Source organism: Myotis daubentonii, chromosome 15, assembly GCF_963259705.1.
Source record: "Myotis daubentonii chromosome 15, mMyoDau2.1, whole genome shotgun sequence".
In the NCBI taxonomy this organism is placed as follows: Eukaryota; Metazoa; Chordata; class Mammalia; order Chiroptera; family Vespertilionidae; genus Myotis; species Myotis daubentonii.
This window is the reverse complement of record NC_081854.1, coordinates 22,829,208-22,847,340: the sequence shown is the minus strand read 5'-3', so window position 1 is coordinate 22,847,340 and position 18,133 is coordinate 22,829,208. Positions and strand designations below refer to the sequence as shown.

The 18,133-nt window shown below is 44.2% G+C and overlaps 1 protein-coding gene across 3 annotated transcripts in view; it reads left to right on the top strand.

Annotated features, from left to right (window-relative positions):
• Positions 1–3,746: 3,746 nt before the first annotated feature.
• Positions 3,747–18,133, top strand: part of LOC132216955 (zinc finger protein 383) — a 63,145-nt gene continuing 48,758 nt past the window's right edge. Inside the window, exons 1-2 of one of the 3 annotated variants that reach the window (XM_059666726.1) lie at positions 3,747–4,042; positions 5,060–5,121. In XM_059666726.1, coding sequence (XP_059522709.1) covers positions 5,095–5,121 — 27 coding nt within the window. In that variant the 5' untranslated portion in view covers positions 3,747–4,042; positions 5,060–5,094. Of the gene's footprint in view, positions 4,113–5,059; positions 5,122–18,133 lie in introns of all 3 variants that reach the window. The other 2 variants (XM_059666724.1, XM_059666725.1) reach the window with 2 other exon arrangements.

Genomic DNA, 18,133 nt, shown 5'->3' with positions numbered 1-18,133 from the left:
AAATTTTTTTTATTGATTAAGTTATTACATATGTGTCCTTATCCTCACGTTACCCCCTATCCCCCCCACTCATGCCCTCATCCTCCTGTTGTCTGTGTCCATTGGTTAGGCCTATATGCTTGCATATAAGTCCTTTGGTTGATCTCTCCCCCTTCCCCCCACCCTCCCCTACCTTCCCTCTGAGGTTTGACGGTCTGATCGATGCAGAAATGATCACCTTTGGAAGCCACCCTCTTTTTCCTTCAAAATGTATAACCATGCCTCAGTCCTTCCATTAAGTATTTCTACTCTAATATTCTTTCTTTCTGTCATACCATCAGCAACTTGTACAGACCTTTTCTTTTTTTAAAATGTATTATAATTCTTCACTCTTAGAAATCTTAATTATTCAATGATTACCAAAAGGGAAACAGCCAGCATTTCTTAGATTAACTTTTATGAACATACTTTAAATGCATTTTTACTTCAAGAAAATATACCTTCAAAAAAGTACAAGAGACCTTCTGTAATAAAAACTAAGAGCGGACAAATTAAAACTTGTCTAGCAATCAATGTTTCAGTTTTAAAAAAAATATTCTAGATGTTTATTATTTAACCCAATAATGCTTCAAAGCCTTTAAGTTAATTAAGACTTTTGGAAAATTATGTATAGGCATATGAGGTTAGAGAAAAGGCAGGGGGAGGAGGGAGCAGGCTGTTCCCAGGCCTCTAGCCACTTGGATTTAAACTGCCAGATTTTTCCTTAGAGCTAACATGTTAAGGTTACTGCTGTGGCTTCTGTTTCTGGCCCTTTGGGCCAGCCCTTCCCTAGGCCACTTGTTCCACAATTGTGAACATTATGTTAGTTTTCTGTTTTTGATTTTCTTATTTTTATGTACATAGATTTTCTGAGCCTCTTTTAACAGCTTTTCTGCACTTCTATCATCCAGTTCTCTACCTTTGCAGTTTTCTTGAAATGTCAGGTCAACTATTGGTTACAAAATGTAATTTTTAGTATTCCGGGTGGCTGAAGAATACACAGGAGTACCCGTAGATACAGGAAAAACCCATTTATTTCCAGATGTACTAGTACAGTGACTCAAGGGGTCAGGTCTCCAAATCCTGAGTAAACCAATATGGAGGAAGCTTTCTTTTTATACCCTTTGGTTTCTTTGTCCCCCAAATATGGATCATACTTTCGAAACTTAAGCAGGCTTCACCAAAAGCCCCATGTGTTGGGATGGGGGCTATGAGACCACACCTAAAGGCCTGGCCTGATGCCAGCGCTGATTACCCCCTCCGGGGGTTGTGTATTATTCATGGTTTATGGCCTCTGTAAAATGGAAGTATTTAGGTAAACAGGTCTTGCAAGACCAGATAATTAAGAAAGGGGCAGTGGACTATAAGCTAACAGGAATGTGCATTAGGGATACAGAGTCAGGGTGCTGCCCCCCCCCCCCCCCCATATCTTATTTTCCTCATCATTAGGAAGGACTCATGTGTTTTTTGGAGTTCATGGACTTTTTCTGCCTGTTAATTTTATTGAAAGTGGAATTTTCTGTTTTGGTCCCCATTTATAACTTTGAATTGTTTCCAAATGGTGAAAGAGGTAAGATTCATATCTAAGCTATTGTACTGATCATATTAACAAGACTTTCCTCCCCAACTTGGGATAGTCAGAGAACCATGAAAGACTAGCGAGGAATAAATTATAACTCTAAGTACTGCAGAGGAGATTGAAATTGTATGTATGCATGAAAACAAGATCCTTAAAGAAACAGAAGGTGTGGGATCCATAGCCATATGCAAAGAACAGAGACATGATTTTATTTTTAAATATGTTTAAAGCTATGTAACAGACTGTTGCCAGTGGAAATCAGGTTCTTCCACGGGATCTTAAGGAAAGCATCCCAATTCCAAGGATACCATGCACAGGAGATTGTGGTGTGGCAAGATTTATTCAGGAAGGCTGCCCCTGGGTTTTCAATGTCCCATCTCCCTCTGTACCTTCATGGAAAAAGTCCAATCTTGTCTTCATAAAGACCAGTGTCCAGAGTTTGTTTCATATTAAAGCTTAGTCCTTTGGAGCTTATTCAGTCTGCCTCAGCTCCGGTGGGCTGCTAGACCCACATGGAAGTGTGTTTTTGTTGTTGTTTTCTTTTTTTTTGGGGGGGGGGGGCGAGGTGAGAGAGAGAAGAGAGAGAGAGAGAGAGAGAGAGAGAGAGAGAGAGGGGGAGAGAGAGAGAGAGGGAGATACTCTTTGTTCCCCAGAAATTTTAAAGGACCAGGTGCTTTAAAAAAAAAAAATAACCAATCACCTTCCCAAGATTTCCCTGGCTTCTGATGGGTCCACCTCCTAGCCAATGATCCCTTTCCCTGGTTAGACTGACAGGTGTCTATGGTCAAGTACCTCCCCACTGTGCCATTTTGACTGCTATTGCACTGATCCTTATCTCCCCCTGCTCTCTCACCGCCCCCCCCAGCCCCCCACACAGACCCTCCCACCCCCAATCTTCAGTACCAGAGCAGGGCAGGGAAGGGTGTTAATCCTTGTCCGGGCAATTCTGTGATTCCTTGTAGTATGTGTGAAGCTAGTGAAGCTATAGCTTCCTGATGAAGCAAACAGGCTAAATGCCACTTCAGCTCTCCAGCCCATTAGGCTGAACAATGCCCGATTCTCTTTGCTTTCTTCCTTAATTAATATGTAGGCTAACAAGACCAATTTGGTTTTCTTTGTGCTTCTCCAATAGTCAAATAAAATTGATGGTACAAGAACATGCATCCCTGAGACAGCATAAAACCTGGGTCCCGGGTTCCAAAGACACTGGTTAAGAAAAAAAAAAAAAATCACAGAGCTGGCACCACCCTGCTTGGGATCCCAGAGACTCCAGATAGCCATAAAACAAACAAACAAACAAACAAACAAACAAACAAACAAACAAAACACCAGGTAAGTCCACCACAAAAATATAATCAGCCCTCCACTTCCGATGAAAAATGTCTTATCTCTTCTACTTGCTTTCTGAACACCCCCACCCCCACCCCAAACAGTTGAATAGCAGCGCAGGCTCAGAGATCAGGAGCCCTCCCACCTCCCTCGTCAATAAAAGCCTTTCCCTCAAGCCCTTTGGGGAGCAGATCCATCCCTCTTTTCTGTCTGGGTGTAGGCTACCTTGTGCACAAGTTCAAGTCTTTGCCTGAACTTTTTCTTTTTCTCTGGACTCTGGAGAACTCCTCCCTTGATTTCTAACGTGGAGGATCACAAGAACCCAGGTCACAGGTAACACTCCTAAGTATCATTGTATTCAGGTGAAGAAAGTGAGGTAACTCTTCCAATTTTACCTATGGCCTTACACACGCTATGGCCATCTTCAGAGTCACCACTACCGTCCCCAACACACACATTGACGCTCTTGACAGCCCGCCCCCTTCAGCCCCATTCTGAGCTCCGGGATTACATTCCCTGGTGTGACTTGGATCTGAGACTTTCAGGTTTCCACTCCCTGAGCAGCGAAGGTTCCCCACCTGATGAAGGCCAAAATGGCTATTTAGTTAGACCCTAGTATTCGCAGAGTGGGTTTGCAAGTCCGAGAAAAGGGACAGCCCCACTCGTCCCCGTGGGAAAGCTCAATGGAGAAAGTCATCTGTGACAATCTTCTACTTGGGCGGGAGCCTCACCCTTTCTGGTTCAAGACTACGTTTCCCAGAAGTACTTGCGGCTCTTAATCAACTTCCAGCGAGAACGGGGCTACCTTTTTCTATTTCTCAAGGAACATATGACTCCCTGGGATTGGCCGGGTGTATGGAAGAAACTGGTCTCCAGGGTATGAGATCTACCTGGTGTGGGAGCGCATTCTGAGCCTGCGTCTAGATCTCAAAGACTCATGGCAGAGCTGTCGGCGTAACCTAGAGTATGCGATAGCGGGGAAACCCGAGAGACGGGCGCCATCTTGACCAAACGGATCCGGGTCGGGACTACGTTTCCCAGAGGGCCCCGCGGGAACAGGTCCACCTCTACACTAGCCTGTGGAACCCTGGGCCTCCCAGGAAGGTGGAGTGCCAGGTGAGCGGCCTTGGTTTTGGGAGCGTGACCAGGTTTCTCAGGTGCGTCCCTGATGGAGTCTGGGGCCTGTGTGAGTTGGTCGGGCTGGGGAAAAGTGTGAGATTCCATCTGTACGATTGTGACCTTATGTGACTGTGCGGCGTTGTGCGTGTGAGTGTGATTGTATGCCTCATGGTGGGTGTGTCACTGTGACTGATTATGCGCGGAGTTCTGTGTGCAGGTGTCACTGTGGATATCCTCGTTGTAGGTGTGTGATTGTGACAGTATGCGGCACTGTGTGTGTAGGTGTGACTGTTTACCCTTGGTCGACTGTGATTGTGTATGTGTTCGTATAACTTTTTGTTTTGTTTTAGCTATATTTTTATTGATTTCAGGGAGGAAGGGAGAGGGAGAGAGAGATAGAAACATAAGTGATGAGAGAGAATCATTGATCGCTGCCCCCTGCACACCCCACACTGGTTCCGAGCCCACAACCCGGGCATGAGTCCTGATGGGAATCTAATTGTGACCTCCTGGTTCATAGGTCTAGGGCTCAACCACTGAGCCATGACAGCTGGCTGGGATATTCGTGCCTGTGTGTGTGTGTGTGTGTGTGTGTGTGTGTGTGTGTGTGGCAGTGGAGTGTAGAGAATCTGTGAGTATGTGGCTATGACTGTTATCTGAGGGCTGAGTGTTTGTGACTGAGGTTGTATAAATGTTAGCAGCAGTAAGTGTACTGGATGCCTGTGACTGAGGATGTGTGAGTGTGATCATGTAACTGTTTGTGGCATTCTTTGTGCAGTTGGAGGGTGCCTGTAATTGTGCCAGGGTGGACAGTGTGTTGATGTGTGAGGTTAGGACAAATTTTGGTGTTGGAGAACAGACTTTTCCCCTTTTCATACCTGAAATGCTAAAGATATCCCAGACTCCTCTGGTCTCTTCCATGGGTGGTTGGTGTGGGTCCAAAGCTACCTCTGATCTGATGAGCCTGGGCCACAAGGAAAACCTGGCATCTCTGATTTCTTTCTCTTTCCTCAGCTCTTCTTCTCAAGAGGTCCTCAGAAGAAGGAGGAATGGCTGTGGACCAAGCCAAATGCAAGGTGCTCTGGGGCTTCCTTTATGCTCTCTTTCTCCTGGATTGTATTGTTTAACATAGACTCATTAAATATCCTCTTCCTACAACTTTTCATTCAAGAAAATAATGGGAAGCCCTGGGGATGGGCACACAGATCCCAGTATACATACATCCTCATTTCCTTCTTTGTGATGTTCATATATTAATTTAGAAAATAGCTCAGTTACTCCTCTGTGCTAAGTTTTCCCTTTTTAAATACACACACAAAACATGCCATGGTTATTTTAAAGAATTTGGAAAATAGGAAGTTACAAAGAGTATAGCCAGTCAATGTTTTGATTTATTACCTTCTAATACATTTCCTATGCATGTATAGTATACATTATTTCAAGATTGGAATCTTACAGCACTTACCATTTCATAGTTTATGTTTTCACTAAAATTATCTGTAGCTATTATTTAGTTTCTTTTTCATTCTTAAAAAAAATTCCTGAATACTACATATGTAAACAAAAGTGCTTAAAATATAAGTTTAAGAAGTAACTGTAAAGGGAAACTGTTTAACAAAAACTTGCATTAGCACTCCAGAAACCACAGTTAGTCCTACCCACAGAGAAAAAACCTAATCCTTATCCTGACTTTAAGGTGGTAATTTGTTGTTTTATTTACCATACATTGACACATCCCTAAAAGATATAGTTTAGTTTTGACATTTAACTTTGTAGAAATGAAATTGTGCTGTGTAATGTTGTTTTGAGTCTTGATTTTCTGACATAACACTATATTTCTTTAGGATCACTCTTGTGAATTGTTTAATAAAATTACCTACAGCTTGGTTAGTGAGTGGATGAGACAAGTTTTTGGCTCCTTTGAAAGCACTGCTCTGAACATATATTTATAAGTATCTTGGTGCACACATGGGTGCTTTCCTAGGTCATAAACATATCAGTGGAATTGCTGGGATTTACCATATGTGTGTGTCTTTAAATTTCCTAGATATTGCCAAATTATTTTTCAAAATGCTTGTACGAGTTCAATTACTACAGCAGTTTGTAAACATAGTCACCCTGTATTCTCTCCAATACACTTAATGGTTTTGGGTTTGATTCCCGGTCTGGGCACATACCTAGGTTGCAGGTTCTGTCCCTGGCAACCAATCAATGTTTCTCTCTCTCCATGAATAAATAATAGATAGATAGATAGATAGATAGATAGATAGATAGATAAATAAGTAAATAAAGAAATAATGAATGTACAATAGAGAACATTAACAAAGCCAGAGGTTTATTTTGGGGATTAATAAATTGATAAACTTCTAGCAAAATTTAAAAAATAAAAAAAAGGAGGTAGGAAACAAATACCAAATCAGATTTGAGAGGGAAAAAAAAAGACTAATTTTAAGGCTGAGTTCTTAGTTAATTCTTGTTTGGTACCTGAGACTTGGTTGCACAGTAAAAGATCATTAAACCTGAACCAGTGACCATTACACTCAGTCCCTTTTTATTCTTCATTGGGTATGTAAATTCATTTTTTAATACAGATTTTTAGTTTTGTAACTCATTTTCTTTATTGGACATTGTGTGTGCTTTAAGTTTTACATGGCCTGCAGTATCATTACAACTTACCATGCTATCATGATGGATTTAATATGTTAACAAATTGTTCATTTCCTCAGTGATAATGGGTTGAGTATGCAATGAATTCTTTGGGACATTCAACTTATTTATTATTTTATCATACCCTATCTCTATTGGATTTGTGTCTGCTGGTTCTGACTAATGTGGAATACCTTTCCTATCTTGGGTTATTATGTGAGGCCGAGCTGTGATAGTCCTTCCCTGGTTTGATTTAGTGCTCCCTTTTTTCTGAGGCTGGCTTTTTCAAAGTTCCCAGAGTTTATACTGTTCAGACTGTACAGATGGAAACAAGCACATTAATTAGGTCATATACAAATAATAGGATGAGAAAATATAAATAATAGGACAAGAAAAAATAAATATATAATCACTGACTAATTATGGCAAGGAAAAAAACTATTTTTATTCACCCTCTCTTTTTCATTTTTTTTTTCATGCTTCATGTTATTATGGGCTTAAAGCATTTTCTGATGTTTTAACTTACTGATGGTTGTCATATTTCATCATAGTAAATGGAGGAGTGGCAGGAGAATTATAGTATGTCATTACATAAATTTTTATTACATAGCCAATGACAGCCCCTTTAAAGAGAGTCTTTTATTAAAAATATATTTTTATTGATTTCAGAGAGAAAGGGAGAGGGAGAGAGATAGAAACATCAGTGATGAGAGAGAATCATTGATCGGCTGCCTCCTGCATGCCGCCTATGGGGGATTGAGCCCACAACCCTTGGCTGTAATCAAACCCAGGACCCTTCAGTTCGCAGGTCAATGCTCTATCCACTGAGCGAAACCAGCCAGGGCAAGGAGAGTCTTAAAAGGAATCTTTTCAGCACAGCACCTGTGATACTTTTAGAAACAACCTTACCTGTTGACAACAGAAGAAGGTTCCAGATCTAACAAAAAAATTTTTTCTGATGTAAGACTTGGAGTCAGCTATTATCCAGGAACTCCTTTTTTTTTTTTTTAATTTACTTTGTCTTCACTTCTCTTTTTTCCTTCTTGGAATTGAATAAAAGACCAAAAATGGGAGACTTATGTTATACCTAACAGTTTATGTTGGGTAAAAGTGGTACTGTTATTGATCTATTTTAAGTGGTGCCAGAGCTCAAAAGAGTTCTTTTTAAGGTTTTGTGTTCACATGAACTTTTCTCTAGTTTTCTTATGGTAAGTGATTTTTTCCAGCTTTCAAAATTTTGTCATACTTTGGTAGATTATTGGGGAATTAATTGAGGAAATAATTAAATCTGAGGCATTTCCACAATAAATATATATTATGGAATAACAAGCAAAATTTGCTTTTTTAAAAATAATAAGACTTGCCCTAACCGGTTTGAGCGTCGGCCTGTGGACTGAAAGGTCCCAGGTTCGATTCCGGTCAAGGGCATGTACTTTGGTTGCGGGCACATCCCCAGTAGGGGATGTGCAGGAGGCGTCTAGTCGATGTTTCTCTCTCATCGATGTTTCTAACTCTCTATCCCTCTCCCTTCCTCTCTGTAAAAAATCAAAAAATATATTTAAAAAAATAATAATAAGACTTAAAAGAAATTTCACACTCAGGTGGGCACCTCCTTCCTCAGGAAAGATATAACAGCTATCTGAAGCTATTAAATATTAGCTTCATTATACACTAATTGAACACTCCAGTTTCTATGATTTCATTTTCCTTTTGACTCTATTAACCTAAAAGTTATCAGGCACAAGGGAAGGAAAGTTAGAATACAGATAGTGTTTGAAAAACAAGCACATAGTGTTTTGAGCAGGCTTACTCTAAATTAAATTTGTATGATGTAGATAAAAAGTTAACTGAAAACCTGAAGTTTACTCAAGAAAAAATCAGGATGAGCAGTTTTCTTGGACCTGATCTTTTTCTGGCTTAATTTATTCCCCAATCCATTCTCCTGGGCAAAAATCATGCAAAGATATATTGGTTCCCCTTTCCCATTAGCCACTCAAAATGTTTATACCACCCTCACTTGCTCTGTACTGCTTGAAAATAGAGTTATTGCCTACTCCAACGTGAATGGGAATGCCTTTGAAAAAGTAATGGACTATAATGGAATTTATAATAGAAAAGCATTATAAAGAATTGGGTTCTTAAAAACTAATGTCACTCAATGTTATTAGTTACAAGGAAAGTGTAAATCAAAACCACAATGAGGTACCTACTAGATACCTACATACGTTTTAGTATGGCTATGGTAAAAAGGACGGATCATAAGAAGTGTTGGTTAGGATTGGAGAAATTGTTGGTAGGATGTAAACTGGTGCAACTATTTCAGAAACCAGTTTGGCAGTTCTTTAAAAAGTTAAGCAGAGTTAGCATATGACCCAGCAGATCCTCTCCTAGTTATATACCCAAGAGAATTGAAAAAATATTCAACCAAAAACTTGTACATGAATGTTCATGGTAGCATTCACAATAGCCAAAAAGTGGAAGTAATCCAAATGCCCATCCATCAATAGATAAACAAAATGTGATATATTTATACAATGGGGTATTATTTGCCAATAAAAAGTAATGATGTTCTGATACATGCTATAACATGGACATAACCAAGAAAACATGTTAAGTGAAAGAATCTAGTTATAAAAGGCCATATATTGTATGATTCCATTTATATGAAATGTCTAGAATAGGTAGAGAGTAGATTAGTGGTTGCTTAGGGCTGGGGAAGTAAGGAAAATGGGAATTGACTATAAATGGGTTTTCTTTCAAGGGAGATGCAAATGTTCTAAAATTAGATCATTTGTGGTGATATACTAAGAAACATTGAATTATATACGTTAAATGAATGACTTATATGGTATGTGAAGTTTCTCCCCATAAAGCTGTTAATAAGTAAAGCTAACCTAAAATTAGTGTATTAGAGTCTACATAAAATAGTATTGTCCATGACTTTATAAGTGTGGCAGCTAGTTAATCAGTACATGGAGGTTTTTTATACTGTTTAAAATTTACTTGTGTGTATGTTTGAAAATTTTTATATTAAAATGTTAAAACAAAAAACCTAATGCCTAGTGGTGAAAGACTAGGAGCCTTCATAGTAAAATCAAGAAGCATACACTATCCATAGGATTATTTAACATTTTTTATACCTATTAGAAAAAAGTACCCCTTAAGAAACCACTAGAGAACCATTGTTTTATTCTTTGCTATAACTTCTATGAGTCTGCTCTGTGTCTTAGTTGATTTTCTGCCCATGGATGTCAGTGTTGGGTAATAACCAACTTCCACTTTACGGTACTAATAAATACCATAATCTTTTTAAAAAAGTGTAAACTCCTGGCTTTTCTAGATGCTTGTAGTGAAAAAGCCTTGATGATTGTTTCTCTCTTTCCTTTTCCTGAAATTCTTCTCTGTCCCACTTGGTATTCTCAACTTCCTTAGGTTGGGAGCAGGGGGGAAAAAAGAGGGAATAAGGGACAAGAAAAGGTTCAAGAGCCATTCTGTAGAGGTCAAGGAAGTTCTCTTTGATAGGCTTGATATAAATCCTGACCCAGACCAGCTCTTAGTGTGGGGCTCATGTCTAGTCCCAGGAAAGAATTGGGCCCCAGTCTTTGTTCCTTTTAAACTCTGAGACACAGGGGGAGTTTTCCTAAGAGCTCTCACTGCATTCCACTTAGAATTGTGGTGGCACTGCAGTCCCCTCTTCTTATGAGGTAGGAATACAGAGCACAGCAGTGCTTTCCAAAAATAGGTCTTTCTTTCAAAGACAGCCTTCTTTTATATACTCTCCAATCACTCAAATACCCCTGGAATAGACATTGAATTGAAACAAGGGCACAAATTAGGTTTCCATCCAGTTCCTTTTGCACTATACATTAGATGGCCAAAATTTTCACTGGAATGCAGAGTTTCATGGCCCCTATTGTCTTGCTCTCCTTCTCCAGGACTTCTCCTAAACTGAGAATCAGAGGGTGTTTTTTTTAATTTTAATTTTTCAATTACAGTTGACATACAATATTATATTAATTTCAGCTATACAACATACTGATTATACATTTAGATAACTTAAGAAGAGATTACCCTAATAAGTCTAGTACCCATCTAACAAAATATAGTTATTAAAATATTATTGACAATATTTCCTATAGGGTACTTTATATCCCTGTGACTTTTTGTATAACTACCCATTTGCACTTCTTATTCCTTTCATGTTTTTTCACCAAATTCCCCAATCCTGCTTCCCTCTGGTGACCACCAAGTCTCTGTATCAGTGAATTTGTTCCTGTTTTTCTTGTTCATTTATTTTGTTTTTTAGATTACAAATATCTGTGAAATCATATGGTATTTATCTTTTTTTGTCTGACTTATTTCACTTAGCATAATGCCCTCTAGGTTCTTCATGTTGTCACAAATGGCAAAATTTTTATTCTTTTCTGTGACTGAGTAATATTCCATTGTATATAGGCATCTCATCTTTATCCTGTCAATTATCAAAGGACAGTTTGCTTCTGTATCTTGGCTATTGTAAATAATACTGCACTGAACATAGGGATTCATTTATCTTTTCAGATTAGTGTTTTGGATTTCTTCAGATAAATACCCCAAAGTGGAATTGCTTGGTTATATGGTAATTCTATTTAATTTTTTTAAGAGAACTTTTTGCTGTTCTATGTGTTTTGTTTTTCCATATAATTTATTTTTTAAATATATTTTTTATTGATTTCAGAGAGGAAGGGAGAAGGAGAGAGAGAGAGAGAGAGAAACATCAATGATGAGAGAAAATCATTGACCAACTGCCTCCTGCATGCCCCCTACTGGGGACCGAGTCTGCAACCCTGGGCATGTGCCCTTGACCAGAATCAAACCTGGGACCCTTCACTCTGCAGGCCAGCGCTCTATCCACTGAGCCAGACTGACTAGGGCTATATTTAATTTTTTGAGGAACCTTCATGCTGTTTTCCACGGTGGCTGCACAAATCTACGATCCTACCAACAGTACATGAGGATTGCTTTTTCTTCACATCCTCACCAACATTTGTTGTCTGTTGATTTATTTGTGTGTGTGTGTGTGTGTGTGTGTGTGTGTGTGTGTGTGTGTCAAGCACTGCTTTATTTTTTATATTTTTACTGTTGACAGTATTACAAATGTCCCCCATTCCCATCCCTCCCCCTTTACACCCCTCCACGCAGCCCCTACCTCCTCCAGGTCTATGAATATAAGTATATACATTCTTTAGTTTATCTCTCCTTGTTCCCCCACCCCACATGGAGGTATGTCAGTCTGTTACATGCCTCCATGCTTCGGGTCTTATTTCGTTGGTCAATTCATTTTATTCATTAGATTCCACAAATAAGTGAGATCATGTGATATTTGTTTTTCTCAGATTGGCTTATTTCACTTAGCATAATAGTCTCCAGGTCATCCATGCTGTCCCAAAGGGTAGGAGATCCCTCCTTTTTTACAGCTGCATTGTGTAAATGTCCCACAGCTTTTTTTTATCTATCTATTGATGGGTGCTTGAGCAGTTTCCAAATTTTAGCTATTGTAAATAATGCTGCCATGACATAGGTGTTCATGTGTTCTTTCTTATTGGTGTTTTAGGGTTTATAAGGATACATTCCCAGAAGTGGGATTGCTGGATTAAATGGCAGTTCCATTTAAATTTTTTGAGGAAACTTCCTACTGTTTTCCCTAGTGGCTGCACCTATTCTGCATTCCCATCAGCAGTGAACTAGTATTCCCTTTTCTCCACATCATCACCAGCACTTGTTGCTTGTTAATTTTTTTGATGAAAGCCATTCTGACAGGTGTGAGGTGATAACTCATTGTGGTTTTAACTTGCATTTCTCTGATGATTAGTTATTTTGTGCATTTTTTATATGTCTCTTGGCCATTTGTATGTCCTCTTTGGAGAAGTGCCTATTCAGGTCTTCTGCCTCTCCCTCTCCCACTCTCTCTCTCTCTCTCTCTCTCTCTCTCTCTCTCTATATATATATATATATATATATATATATATATATATATATATACACACACACACACACACACACACACATATAAATATAAATATATATATATACATACATATACTAGAGGCCTGGTGCACAAAATTCATGCACAGGTGTGTGTGTGTGTGTGGGGGGGGGTCACCTTAGCTCAGCCTGCATCCTCTCCAATACTGGACCCCTCGGACATCCCTCTCACAATCTAAGACCGCTGGCTCCTAACTGGCCCCCCTGCCAGCCTGATCACCCTTACCTGCCTCTGCCTACCACCCTGATCGCCCCTAACTGCCCCTCCTGCCAGCCTGGTTGTCCCCAACTGCCTCCCTTGCCAATCTAGTCACCCCCAACAGCCCCCACCCCCTGCTGACCTGATCACCCCTAACTGCCCCCCCCCCGCCAGCCTGGTTGTCCCCAACTGCCCCCCTTTCCAATCTAGTCACCCCCAACAGCCCCTACCCCCTGCTGGCCTGGTCGCTCCTAACTGCCCCCACCCCCCGCAAGCATGGTGGCCCCTTACTGCATCTCCTGCCAGCCTGGTCACCCCCAGCTGCCCTCCTCTGCTGGCCTGGTTGCCCCTAACTGCCCCCCCTGCCAGCCTAGTTGCCTGCAACTGCTTCCCCTGCCGGCTTGGTTGCCCCTCACTGGCCCCTCCGCTGGCCTAGTTGCCCCCAACTGCCCCCCTGTTGGCCTGGTTGCCCCTTACTGCTCCCCCTGCCAGCCTGGTTGCCCCCAACTGCCCCCCTTGCCGGCCTGGTTGCCCCTCACTGGCCCCTCTGCTGGCCTAGTCACCCCAACTGCCTCCCCGCCGGCCTGGTTGCCCCTCACTGCCCCCCTCCTGCTGGCCTAGGTGCCCCCAGCTGCCCCACCAGCCTACTTGGTTGCCCCTCACTGCCCCCCTCTGACAGCCTGGTTGCCCCTCATTGCCCCCCTTTGCCGACCTTGTCACCCCTCACTGCCCCCCCGCCCCACCCGCCAGCCTGGTCACCCCACACAGCCTGTTGTTCAGTCGTTTGGTCATCCTTCACTAACCCCCCTGCTGGCCTGGTTGCCCCACGCAGCCTGCTGCTGAGTCGTTTGGTCATCCCTCACTAACCCCCGCAGCCAGCCTGGTTGCCCCATGCGGCCTGCTGCTCAGTCATTTGGTTGTCCCTCACTAACCCCCCTGATGGCCTTGTTGCCCCACTCAGCCTGTTCAGTCATCCGTTCGGTTGTTTCAGATGTGCCGGCCCCTGGCTCTTTATATATGTATTATATATATACTAGAGGCCCAGTGCATGAATCATGCATGGGTGAGGTTCCTTGGCCTGGCCAGTGATCAGGGCCGATTGGGGTCAGCCAGCCGAAGAGAGGGATCAGGGGAGGTTGGCTGGTAGTGGGAGGTTGGCTGTGGGAGCACACTGACCACCAGGGGACAGCTCCTGGGTTGAGTATCTGCCCCCTGGTGTTTAGTGCATGTCATAGTGACCAGTCATAATGGTCACTTAGGCTGTTATATATATAGATATACTAGAGGCCCGGTGCACAAAAATTTGTGCACTCAGGGGAAGGGGGGGGGGGTCCCTCAGACCGGCATGTGCCCTCTTGCAGTCTGGGACCCCTCGGGAGATAACGACCTGCTGGCTTAGGCCTGCTCCCGGGTGGCAGAGGGCAGGCCCAATCCCTAAGTGCAGCCCCTGGTCGGGCTCAGAGCAGGGCCGATTGGGGGTTTGGGGCACCGGCCCCTGTCACACTCAAGGCAGGGTCGATGGGGAGGTTGCGGCGGCACCCCCTGTCACGCACAGAGCAGGGCCCATCAGGGGGGTTGGGGCTACATACCCTGTCATGCACAGAGCAGGGTCAATCAGGGGGTTGAGGAGCTCCCCCCTGTCACTCACAGAGTAGGGCCGTTAGGGGAGTTGGGGCACCGCCCCCTGTCACACTCAGGGCAGGGTGGATCAGGGGGTTGGGGCGCCACCCTCTATCACCCACAGAGCAGGGCCGATAAGGGGGTTGGGGCGCCACCACTGTCACACTCAAGGCAGGGCCAATGGGGAGGTTATGGCCCTACCCCATCACACACAGAGCAGGGCCTGTGGGGGAGGGGGGGTTGGGGCGCCGCACTCTAACACCCACAGAGCAGGGCCGATCAGGTGGTTGGCGCACCGCCACTCTCATACTCAGGGCAGGGCAATGGGGAGGTTATGGCTCTACCCGGTCACACACAGAGCAGGGCCCGTGGGGGGCAGGAGGGTTGGGCCACCGCACCCTGTCACACATAGAGCTGCAGGGCGATCAGGGGGTTTGGACGCTGCCCCCTGTCATGCTGATCCTGGTGCCGGGAGGCCTCTCAGCTCCGCTGATCCCGGTGCTGGGAGGCATATTATCCTTTTACTATATAGAATAGAAGCCTGATGCATGGGTGGGGCTGGCTGGTTTGCCCTGAAGGGTGTCCTGGATCAGCGTGGGGGTCCCCACTGGGGTGCCTGGCCAGTCTGGGTGAGGGGATGATGGCTGTTTGCAGCTGGTCACACACCCTTCAGGGTGGGGGTCCCCACTGGGGTGCCTGGCCAGTCTGGTTGAGGGGCTGAGGGCTGTTTTCAGGCTGGGACTGAAGCTCCCAACCGCTCCTTTCTTTCTTTCTTTCTTTCTTTCTTTCTTTCTTTCTTTCTTTCTTTCTTTCTTTCTTTCTTTCTTTCTTTCTTTCTTTCTTTTTTTTTTTTTATTCTGGGCCAGCTTTAGCTCTGAGGCCTTGGCTGCTGAAAACAGGTTTCTGGCCTTTGTTTACCGTCTGTATTTGATACAATGTTGCGGTCCGGCTGGCTGAAGCTCTGCGGAGTAAAGCAGGTTTCTGGGTTTTTTTAGCTTCTTTATTCGCAACATAGTTGCTTAGAGTTGCAGCTGAGAGGCCAGCAAGTGAGGCGGGGAACGTTGGAGTTCTCCGTCACTGAACCAAGCAAGCCTCCCTATTCGCATCAGCTGCCTAGCTGCCGGCCACCATCTTGGCTGTCAGTTAATTTGAATATCTCGGCCCTACTCTGTGAGTGACAGGGGGATTAGCCAATGGGAAGGGTAGCGGAGTGACACTAATTACCATGTTTCTCTTTTATTAGTGTAGATTAGAATTTGTATGAGTTTATTTCCTCAGTTTTTATGCCTATATATTGTATTTTTATTATTTTTTATATTTTTTTAAATTAAATCTTTATTGTTCAGATTATTACAGTTGTTCCTCTTTTTCCACCCATAGCTCCCGTTTACCCAGTTCCCACCCCCCCACCACTGTCCTCATCCATAGGTGTACGATTTATGTCCAGTCTCTTCCCGCACGCCCACACCCTTTTCCCCCTGAGAATTGTCAATCCACTCCCTTTCTATGCCTCTGATTCTATTATATTCACCAGTTTATTCTGTTCATCAGATTATTTATTCACTTGACTTTTAGATTCACTTGTTGATAGATGTATATTTGTTGTTCATAATTTGTATCTTTATTTTTTTCTTCTTCGTCCTCTTCTTAAAGGATATCTTTCAGCATTTCATATCATACTGGTTTGGTGGTGATGAACTCCTTTAGCTTTTTCTTATCTGTGAAGCTCTTTACCTGACCTTCAATTCTGAATGATAGGTTTGCTGGGTAAAGTAATCTTGGTTGTAGGTTCTTGCTATTCATCACTTTCAATATTTCTTGCCACTCCCTTCTGGCCTGCATAGTTTCTGTTGAGAAATCGGCTGACAATCTTATGGGTACTCCCTTGTAGGTAACTAACTGTTTTTCTCTTGCTGCTTTTAAGATTCTCTCTTTGTCTTTTGCCATTGGCATTTTAATTATGATGTGTCTTGGTGTGGTCCTCTTTGGATTCCTGGGGTTCTCTGTGCTTCCTGGACTTGTAAGTCTATTTCTTTTACCATGTAGGTGAAGTGTTCTGTCATTATTTCGTCAAATAGGTTTTCAATATCTTGCTCTCTCTCTTCTTCTGGCACCCCTATAATTCAGATGTTGGTTCGCTTGAAGTTATCCCAGAGGCTCCTTACACTAACTTCATATTTTTGGATTCTTTTTTCTTTTTGTTTTTCCGTTTAGGTGTTTTTTGCTACTTTGTATTTCAAATCTTTGACTTGATTCTTGGGATCCTCTAGTCTGCTGTTGAATCAACACTAATGAAAGAGAAAAATGGTAATTGGCGTACGAGCTACCCTTTTCATTGGCTAATCAGGGCTATATGCAAATTAACTGCCAATTAAGATTGGCAGTTAACTGCCAACTAAGATTGGCAGTTAACTGCCAACAAGATGGCGGTTAATTTGCATATGTAGGCACAATGCAGGGAGGCAAAAGGGAAAGCAGGAAGAAGCCCCCTCCCACTGACAGTGATCGGAAACCCAGGGGGGAGCTAAGAGCTGGGGGGCAGGGCAAAGGCGGCCCTGGGGCCGCCTTTGCCCTGCCCCCCAGCCATGATCGGAGAATCAGGTGCCTTTTCCGCCCTGGCCAGTGACAGCAGGAAGTAGGGGTGGAGCCAGCGATGGGAGCTGGGCACGGTCGAAGCTGGCAGTCCCAGGAGTTAGGGGTCCCTTGCCTGGGCCTAAAGCAAAGCCCACGATCGCGGGGCCGCTGCCACTGCAGGTCCCCGCTGCCCGGGCCAGACGCCTCAGCCAGAGGCGTTAGGCCTGGGCAGGGCCAGAGCCTGCAACCACGGGGAGCTGGGGGTCCCCTGCCCAGGCCTGACACCTCTGCCGGAGGCCTCAGGCCTGGTCAAGGGGCCAATCTGGTGATTGGTGATTGGAGGGTGATGAGGGTCAACTGCTCTGGCCGAGGCATCAGGCCTGGGCGGGGGCCTGGGTGGGGGGGCGGAGCTGGGGATTGGGGGGATATGATGGTCCCCTTGCCCAGGCCTGAAGCCTGGGTCAGAGGCGTCAGACTTGGGCGGGGGGTGGAGCAAGCGATCAGAGGGAGATGGGGGTCCCCTGGTCAGGCATGATTCCTGGGCCAGAGGCCTCAGGCCTGGGTGGGGGCGAGAGCCAGTGATCGGGGGGAGATGGGAGTCCCCTGTCCAAGCCTGACACCTCTGACGGAGGCGTCAGGCCTGGGCAAGGGGCCGATCAGGCGATCGGAGGGTGATGGGGGTCTACGCCTCTGGCCGAGGCATCAGGCCTGGGCAAGGGGCAGAGCCAGCAATCGGAGGGGTCTGGGGGTCCCCTGCCCAGGTCTGATGCCTGGGCCAGAGGCATCAGGCCTGGGCTGGGGGCAGAAACAGTGATGGGGGGAAATGTGGGTCCCCTGCCCAGGCCTGATGCCTCTGTCAGAGGCGTCAGGCCTGGGCAAGGGGCCGATCCTGCGATTGGAGGGTGATGGGGGTCAATGCCTGAGGGCTCCCAGTATGTGAGAGGGGGCAGGCTGGGCTGAGGGACACTCCCCCCCCCCACACCCAGTGCACGAATTTCGTGCACCGGGTCCCTAGTCTTTGTATA